General features: G+C 46.5%; 1 protein-coding gene across 1 annotated transcript in view; it reads left to right on the forward strand.

Moving 5' to 3' along the window:
• The first annotated feature begins 6,820 nt into the window (after positions 1-6,820).
• The window catches only part of LOC101980316 (NADH-cytochrome b5 reductase 1), a 6,236-nt gene continuing 3,661 nt past the window's right edge, over positions 6,821-9,395 (forward strand). Inside the window, exons 1-6 of the mRNA XM_005348377.3 lie at positions 6,821-6,887; positions 7,148-7,297; positions 7,442-7,514; positions 7,969-8,075; positions 8,483-8,612; positions 9,282-9,365. Coding sequence (XP_005348434.1) covers positions 6,873-6,887; positions 7,148-7,297; positions 7,442-7,514; positions 7,969-8,075; positions 8,483-8,612; positions 9,282-9,365 — 559 coding nt within the window. The 5' untranslated portion in view covers positions 6,821-6,872. The remainder of the gene's footprint in view (positions 6,888-7,147; positions 7,298-7,441; positions 7,515-7,968; positions 8,076-8,482; positions 8,613-9,281; positions 9,366-9,395) is intronic.

Genomic DNA, 9,395 nt, shown 5'->3' on the forward strand with positions numbered 1-9,395 from the left:
GGAAGGAATGAAGGGAGAGAGGGAGGAAGAAAGGAAGGAAGGAAGGAAGGAAGGAAGGAGGAAGGAAGGAAGGAGGGAAGGAAGGAGGAGGAGGAGGAGGAGGAGGAGGAGGAAGGGAGAGATGGAGGGAGGGAAGAAGGGAGGGGGAGGGAGAAAAAGGGGAAGGGAAAGAGGAGGAAGGGGAAGGAGTGAAGGGGAAGGGGGAAGAAAGGAAAGAAAGAGGAAAGGAGGGAGATGTTGGGCCAGCAAGGTGGGTAAAGCTTGCTACCAAGCCTGTTGACCTGAGTTCAACTCTTGGAACCCACATGGTGAAAGAAGAGAGCTAATTCCTGCAAGTTGTCCTTTGCCCCCCCCCACATTTGCATATTCTCTCTTTTTCTCTTTTTCAAAACAAATGAACAAACAAAAACAGAATGTCACGAGAGACCATGTGCACATCTTTAAAAAGAACATAATTCAGCCATGCATGGTAGCATACACCTATAGTTCCCACACTTGGGAGTCAGAGGCACGAGGATCTGTGTGAGCTTAAAGCTGGTCTGGTCTACATAGTGAGTTGCAGAGTTCCAGGCTAGCCATCGTTACATAGTGAGTTCCTGTCTCAAAAATAAATAATAAACAATATACTTACATTATTTTTTTTGAGACGGGTCTGACTGTGTACCCAGGAAGGCTATGACCTTGAGCTCACAGAGATCCACCTGCCTCTGTCCCCCATGCCAGCCCTCCAGTGATAATATTAAAGTCATGTATCACTTTGCTGGCTTATTACTTTTATATGGGTGTTTTGTCTACATGTATGCCTGTGAACTACATGCATGTACAGTGCCCACAGGGCCAGAAGAAGGCATCCATCCCCTGGAACTGAAGTCACAGGTGGTTATGAGCCACCAGGAATTGAACTCAGGTACTCTGGAAGGCCATCCATCTTTCACACCCTCTGGATTTTTTTATTTTTTTATTTTTATTTTTATTTTTGGTTTTTCGAGACAGGGTTTCTCTGTGGTTTTGGAGCCTGTCCTGGAACTAGCTCTGTAGACCAGGCTGGTCTCGAACTCACAGAGTGGATTTTTTTTAATTTTACTTTTTTATTTAGATTTTGTGTGTGGAGATGGGGAGGTTCAAGACAGGGATTCTCTGTATAGCTCTGGTTGTTCTGGAACTCTCTGCACCAAGCTGTCCTTGAACTCACAGAGATCCTCCAGCCTCTGCCTCCTAGTGCTGGATTAAAAGTGTGTGCCACCACCACCATCCTACCCCAGCTTTTTAGATTTTAAAAAGTCATTTTTAATCCTGTGTCTGTACGTATGTGTCTGTGTATTGGTGTCAGTATGTTCACATGAGTGCATGTCCCTGCAGAGGCCAGAGGCATCAGATCCCCCTGGAGCTGAGTTATAGGCGTTAATGAGTCACCTGACAAGGGTACTAGGAACCAGATCTTCAACTTGGGTCCTCTACAAGAGCAGGTCACACTCTTAACCACTGAGCCATCCCCAGCCCCCCCCCCTTTTAAACCTAGGCTAAAAACAGCCCTAGAACTTAATGTCTTCCTCCAGGGCACAGGGCAGGTTTGTTTATAAAGACAGTGGCTCCCTGTGCAGAGATTTAGAGGCTGCCTCTCCTGCGATGTGAAAGCTGTGAGAATTCTCCTTCCTCCCTAGAGAAGATCTGTTTGTCTCCTAAGCAGAATAATAAAGGTAATGTCTCCCCCTGCAGCGAGTTTGACAGTGATCCTTCTCCATACAAAACCAGACCTTTCCTTAGGTTAGCACGTCTCAGCCATGGTGCAGATCCTCCGTGTGCGCAGTATCCATGCAAGCTGTGGTGAATCATCCCACACTAGGTTCCCCCTGGAACTGGAGGGCAAGGGGAATTATGGCCACATGAAGTCTATAGTGTCTGCATCACCAGGGAACTCTGGCATGTCCCTGGGAAAGCTATCTTCCTGGCAGTGATTACATTTTCTTTCTTTTACAAAGATTGATTTATTTATAATATATTCAGTACTCCTCCTGCATGTATACGTACATGCCAGAAGAGGGCACCAGATCTCATATTGGATGGTTGTGAGCCACCATGTGGTTGCTGCGAATTGAACTCAGGACCTCTGGAAGAACAGCCAGTGCTCTTAACCGCTGAACCATCTCTCCAGTTCTCTGATTACATTTTGCTTTGTGTGTTTTTCCTAGAACCCTTTCTTACTTTATTATTCATACTGTTCAAGGTACTTAGTAAACAGAGACTGTTTCCCCCAGGGGCCTGTGCATGGAAGAGAGCAGAAACATTAGATAGATACATGAGTGTGTTCCAGAGGAGCTGCAGAGGTTTTCTCTCAGCAGAGTGGCACAGTATGCTAAAGTGATAGAAGGAAGCCAGCTAGAGCACTCCAGGAAGAAGCAGGCAGAACTCTGTGAGTTCAAGGCCAGCCAGGACTACATAGTGACACCCACTCTAAAAAAGTAAATCAATTTAATACATTAATTACAATTAAAGTAACTGAAGGAGGAAAGATATGGAAATGAAACTAGGTAGGATGCAACTACAGGAATCCGCAGAAAAGATGGTGGTGCCTCAGCCAAAGCAACAGCAGATGGTGAGACTTGGTTAAATGTTGAACATATTTAAGATTGACCAAGATTAGTGAAGACTGGTTGAGGGTTTGAGAAAAGGAGCAAGCAACAAAATGGATTTTTCAATTGACAGAGAAAATAAAATCATATACAATGTAATATATTTATATACATATATACTTGAATAGCTCTCACTAACATGTACTTCACCTTACAAGGTTCTTATTTTTGTTTGAAAAACAAAGAATTGAGACTGTAAAATAAAAAAGCACAAGGGAGCTTTGGGGGTAAAAGTTATCCTATATCTTGATTGTGGTGATTACACAAATCTATACATGCTTTAAAATTCATAGAACAATACACCAGAAGCCTACTTCAATGTATAACAATTTGCAATTATTGTATTGTAACAGTGGCAATATGATTCTTCCTTTTTTTAATATTTATTTATTTATTATGTATACAATATTCTGTCTGTGTGTATGTCTGCAGGCCAGAAGAGGGCCCCAGACCTCACCACAGATGGTTGTGAGCCACCATGTGGTTGCTGGGAATTGAACTCAGGACCTTTGGAAGTGCAGGCAATGCTCTTAACCACTGAGCCATCTCTCCAGCCCAATATGATTCTTCTTAAGGCCTTATCTTTTCAAGGTATATGCTAAAAATATTTAAGAGCAAATTACATGAAACATGAGGTGTTATGGAATATTAGTTTAGGATATGTTACATTTGCGCTTATGGTGTGGAATATTTGTTTAATGATGCAAGGATGTGCTGTATTCTTTTATGTTTGTTGTATTTGTTTACCTCCGTGAAGCTGTATTACTTTGCCTGTCTAAAACAGCTGATTGGTCTAATAAAGAGATGGATGGCCAGTAGCTAGGCAGGAGAAAGGATAGGCGGGGTTGGCAGGCAGAGAGAATAAAAAAGAGAGGAGCTAGGAGTGAGAGAAGGAGAAGAGGATGCCAGGGGCCAGCCAGTCATGAAGCAAGAAGGAAAGAAAATATATAGAATAAGCCGGGTGGTGGTGGCGCACGCCTTTAATCCCAGCACTCGGGAGGCAGAGGCAGGCGAATCTCTGTGAGTTTGAGGCCAACCTGGTCTACAGAGCTAGTTCCAGGACAAGCTCCAAAGCCACAGAGAAACCCTGTCTCGAAAAACCAAAAAAAAGAAAAAAGAAAAGAAAAAGAAAATATATAGAATAAAGAAAGATATATAGAATAAAGAAAAGTTTTTTAAAAGCCCAGAGACTTTTAAAAAGAGAAACAGGATAATTTAAGTTAGAAAAGCTGGCTATAATAGTTAATCCTAAGGAAAAAGAAGGAAAAGCTGACTAGAAACAAGAGAAGCTAAGGCCAGGCATTCATAAGCAGGAATAAGTCTTTAAGCCGGGTAATGGAGTCCCAAAGAGTGAAAAAAAAATACAATAAGATTTGCTTCAAAATCATACTAGAAGGGATGAGCAAATTGAATTGCCCAGTGAGCAAAGTGCCTGATGCACAGGCATGAGAACTTGTGTTTTTCACCAGTGCCCATGAGAAAAGATATATGTGGTGGTGTGTAACTCTAATCCCAGGTCCAGGCAGTGGAGATGAGATGAGTTGCAGTTTACAGGCCAGTCGGTGGGTACAGGCAATCAAAGAGCTCCAGGTTCAGTGACTGACCTTGTCTCAAAAGATATGGTAGCAGTTGGGTATAGTGGTGAACATTCTAATCCCAGCACTTGAAAATCAGAGGCACATGGATCTCTGTGTAGACCAGGCTGGTCTCGAACTCACAGAGATCTACCTGCCTTTGTCTCCCTACTACTAGGATTAAAGGCATGTGCCACCACTGCCTGGCCCCCAGAGATTTACTTAATTTTGGGTTTTCAGGGAGAGAGGATTCATGAGGTGCTGAGTCAAATCCTTGTTTAAGCCAATAGGGTGATGTTGGGGGTGGAATTGAAGTAAAACTTTAGTTCCCTCTTCCATGCAAAACAAGGTCTCTTGTTTTAAGGCTCCTTCAGAGGAGGTAGAAAAGGGGAGTGGTGTTCCACCGTCAGGGTAATGAGCCTGGTTAATATGTGACCTGCGGAATGGCCGGTGAGGCATACAGGGCTGTTAATATGTGACATTGTGAGGCTGCTACTACTGAAAGGCATGGAGGCTGGGCATGGTCTTGTCAGCCCTTTGTGGCCATGGCCTACTTACCTGAAAGGCCTGTTTCCCTGCCTGTGCAACATGATGGTTGAGAGCACACAGTACCCAGGATAAGCCATCTCAACTGACCCAGTAGTTCCCAGAAGTGCACTCTAACTGTGTGCCCCTTTGGCTGCCATGCTCTCCTCTTGTTCTGTACCTCTCCCTCCCTGCCACATCCCACCCAGGAAAAGGAGGAGGACCTGGAACTAACCCGGCAGTAAAAAGGTCAGCGGTGGTGATCTCTGAGCATTAGCAAGTCAGACGCCCCAGAACATAATCCCATGGGTCTCCTAGAACAAAAAAGAAAGAAAGGGCTGGTTGTGGTGGTACATGCCATAGGATATGCTGAAGAGGCAGAAGCAGGAGGATCACGGATTCGAGGTCCCGGTGGTTCACAATCATCTGCAACCCCAGTCAGTTTTCCTGACTTATTTGGGCATAAGACATGCACATACATACATACATACATACATACATACATACATACATACATACCGGCAAAATATTCAGACACACAAGACAAAATGAAGAATTATTTTTAAAAATTAGAAAGTATGACTCCATCCTCTCCCCCCTTCAGCTTCCTACACTGGTGGGCACTTTACCATACCCAGGCACACATTCCTTTAGTCGGTGTTTCTGAACAGTGTTTAAACAATGTTTCAGAGCAGACATTCTAGCTGCACTCAATATTCTGAGTGACATCTTCAGCCACCCCAGAGGGGGAAAAAAACAAAACCGTCCTTGGGACACTCAGAGTTGACTGAAAACCAGGGCTTCATTGTCCCTCATGTCCCAAAGGTATTCATTTCTGATGTCGGTAGTATTATGTGTGGACTGTTTATCCATCACTGTATCTCAAAGAGCAAGTGCCACTTTGGGAAACATGTCTGAGAAAGTATGGCCATGGCAAATGTGCAGCCCCAGTGGCTTCTGGCGTCTCTTTCTAGTTTCTGTTCCATGCTTGTTCTGTCAATAGAGCTGAGTCCTAAGCCCTAAGGGAGTCTTGGGGCCGTCTTCTGAGGTATAGTATAGTATAGTATGGTATAGTATAGTATAGTATAATAATTATATAGTATAGTAGTAGAGTAAATGAGCTGCTATCCATTTAGCATTTTGCCCTCTGACAAACATTACATTAAAAGCAAGCACATCTCACTAGGCCTCAGAATAGTCTATGAGCCAATTACTCAAAGATCGTTAAGTATATTCATCTATTGATGAAGAAACACAGAGGAATGGAGTAAGTTGTCCAAGGTCACAGGGCCACTAGGGGCTAGAGGCATTGTTCTTGTGTAGTGCTGAAGACCCATACTTGGTGGGAAGCTTGACTTGAACCAAAAGGAAGCCCTTGATTTTTAAAAGATGTTGATTTATTATTTATTTTTGTTTTGCATATGAGTGTTTGCCTTTATGTACGTATGTTTGTATGTACATACAAACACAGTATATACCGTGCATATAGTCCCTGAGGATGTCAGAAGAGGGCACCAGAACCCCTAGAATCAGAGTGACAGATGGTTGTCTCAATATAAGTGCTGGAAACGCAGACAGGGTCCTCCACAAGAGTGGTGAGCTCTTAACTACGAAGGCCCTCCTGACTGATACTGATGAACTGATATTGTGAGCAAAATCAGTTGTTTTGTTTGAAGGACTAGGAAATGAAGTTGCCCAGTCACTCTTCCTGAAACAGACATCAGCCTGTCAGTACAATTGTCTGGCAAGGTAACCTGTTGGGGAAAAAAACAACAAGAATTGCCATCTGATGACTTCCTGTTCTACTTTAAGCCTGTCTCTGGCTCAACATTCCACTTTCCATGAGGCTTTCAAACCGACTAGAAGATACTTATCACGCGAATTAGCCTGGCTCCATGTTAGACGGAATTGTAATCCCTTCCCTTTGGGGTACTTGTAAGTGGCGGAGGCCCGAAAGCTAGAAGGAAGACATCTGAGACTGCCTAGCTAGCCGCATCCTTGGACCACCCAGTCCATAGGGAAGAGGCGAGCCACACCGGCCCTCCTCCCTAGACCACGCCCTGCAGAGCTCCGCCCCCGGGCCCGCCCCGCGGCGCATTGTGGGATCTGTCAGCCCCACTGGAGCGGGACGCGGCGCTAGGTCATGGGGATCCAGCCGGTAAGACTCTCGTTCGGTGCCGGGGACCCGGGGTCTCCGCCTCAGCTGATTCTGGGCAGTTGGTACCGCGGGACTGGACTGTGCCAGCCCTGGATGCCGGGGTTTCGCTGCACCGGCTGCGGGCTGGGGTCGCTACTCCGCTCACACCTGCGGCTTTGGCATTCTTTCTCACTGGAGCTCGTGGTCACCTCCCCTGGTCCCCCACCCACTTCCTGGCTCTTCTTCAAACGTGGCGATCATGCTTCCTCCTCTACCCGTAGAACCCGGTCCTGTTAGCCTCTCTGGGGGTGGGGCTGCTTACTCTGCTCGGACTGGCTGTGGGTGCCTATCTGGTTCGAAGATCCCGCCGGCCGCAAGTCACTCTCCAGAACCCGGATGAGAAGTACCTGCTGCGATTGCTAGACAAGACGGTAAGTTATGAAGAAGAGGGGTAGGGAAGAGAGGGAACCGAAGTTCTCCTGTTTTGAGGGATAGCATCCACTGCAGTTAGATTGCTCCAAGGGACTTGGCAGACCAGACGTGCTTGATGAAACATCTTCTCGTTCATCCTCTAGACTGTGGGCCTCAACACCAGGAGGTTCCGCTTTGCCCTGCCTACCGCCCACCACATTCTGGGACTGCCTGTGGGTAAGGAAAAGGGAGTAGGCTTCTCTCCTTGGCATCCTACAACGACGGCGAGTCACTACTTAGTTATTTTCCCTGTACACATCGTACCTCTTTCCTCACTTGGCTTCGAGTCCATTCGTTTATAAGGGACCACTCCTTTAGGGTGTGGCATCTGTGCCCCTAGTCATCTCTAACCTCCGGTACTCCTTCCTGTATCCTGTGGGACTTGTCATAAGCTCCCTCCCACCCCAGCAAAAACTTCCCACCTGCTGCTAACGTCCTGACTGTAGCTGAGGGAGTTTCTCAGGTGGGAGGAGGCAAGAACGGCTGCAGAGGGACTCTCCCTGAGGCACGTTCCTTGGACCCACACCAAGAAGCAAAATATTCTTTTCTCTCAAATCTGAATGTTTTGGAAAGGTGACAGGGACATAGCACCAGCCACCGCAGCTTATGTAATCCTCCTCATGGTTCCTAGGCAAGCATGTCTACCTCTCGGCCCGAATTGATGGCAGTCTGGTCATCAGGCCTTACACTCCTGTCACCAGTGATGAAGACCAAGGCTATGTGGATCTTGTCATCAAGGTAAGCATAGAGAAAGGAAACCTCGGGGCTGGGGAGATGGCCTGGTCTTTAGGTAAAGAGTTTGAATTCCCCAGCACCCATGCAAAGCTGGACACAGTAGCCCATGCCTCTGAATTCCCAGCATGCCTCTACTGGGAAATGGGAGGTGGATACCTGAGAATTCCCATAAACTCAGAGTTTGGGGGCCAGGTAGCCTTCCAAGAACAAGAAAGATAAGATCCTGTCTCAAACAAGATGAAAGACACAGACCAACATCTGAGGTTGTTCTCTGACGTCTCCGCATTTGCTGTGGCAGGTGTACACATGTGCGCACGAATGCACACACACGCATACATACACGTTACATGTGTACACACACACACATATATATATGCGTACACACATTTTCTTCCTCTCTGCTTCATCAGGTTTATCTGAAAGGTGTGCACCCCAAATTTCCTGAAGGAGGGAAGATGTCTCAGTACCTGGATAGCCTGAAGATTGGGGATGTGGTGGAGTTCCGGGGGCCAAGTGGGTTGCTTAGTTATGGTGGAAAAGGTGAGTATCTGTCTTTTCCCTCCTACTGTCTCACTTCTGTCCCTACAGTCCCTCGGTACAGTGTGCATGCGTGTACGTGTGTACCTAGGTAAGGTCTCCTAAAACACCTCTGCTACAGAAAGGTAGGTTTCACCTTGCTCACCAGCTGTGGTGGACAGCTGTGGAGATTATCAAAGTACACCTGTGCTCCTCCTCCCCTCCCCCAAAGATTCTTCCCTCTGACTAAGAACGGAAGGAGAAAGCTTTTAGCCCTTCCCAAGGGAACAGCTGGGTGCTGTGCCATACTCCTGGTGAATGTTCTGGACCACTAGGGAAAGTAAATTCACCCTGGCCCCGTGCCTACCGCCTCACCAGGGAGCAGTTCTCTTCCAGAGGGTCTTTGCCTCACACCCCTTCTCTTGCCCTCACTTGGCTCTGAATCTTCCAGGCTGTGGGGTACCACTGGGTTTCTTTGGAGTGTGACTTCTGTGCCCCCACTACGTGAACTGACTGGTAGGCAGACAGCCCAGCCCCTTTGTTCTTCCCGCCTCATTGTCAGGGCAGGCTGACAAGTCCCAGGATCAGATTCCGTAGCAGCTGCTTAAACAGCCTAGGGCATATTTTCAATTCTACATTTGTTTATTTAGTTCTTGTTTTGAACTGACTCTAGCCCTTCACTTGACTTCTCAGGGAATTTTCACATTCAGCCCAACAAAAAATCTCCACCTGAACTGCGAGTGGCCAAGAAATTAGGAATGATTGCCGGAGGGACAGGTCTGTATCCCTTGGGGGGACAGTTTTGCC

The sequence above is a fragment of the Microtus ochrogaster genome, chromosome 6 (assembly GCF_000317375.1).
Source record: "Microtus ochrogaster isolate Prairie Vole_2 chromosome 6, MicOch1.0, whole genome shotgun sequence".
NCBI lineage: Eukaryota > Metazoa > Chordata > Mammalia > Rodentia > Cricetidae > Microtus > Microtus ochrogaster.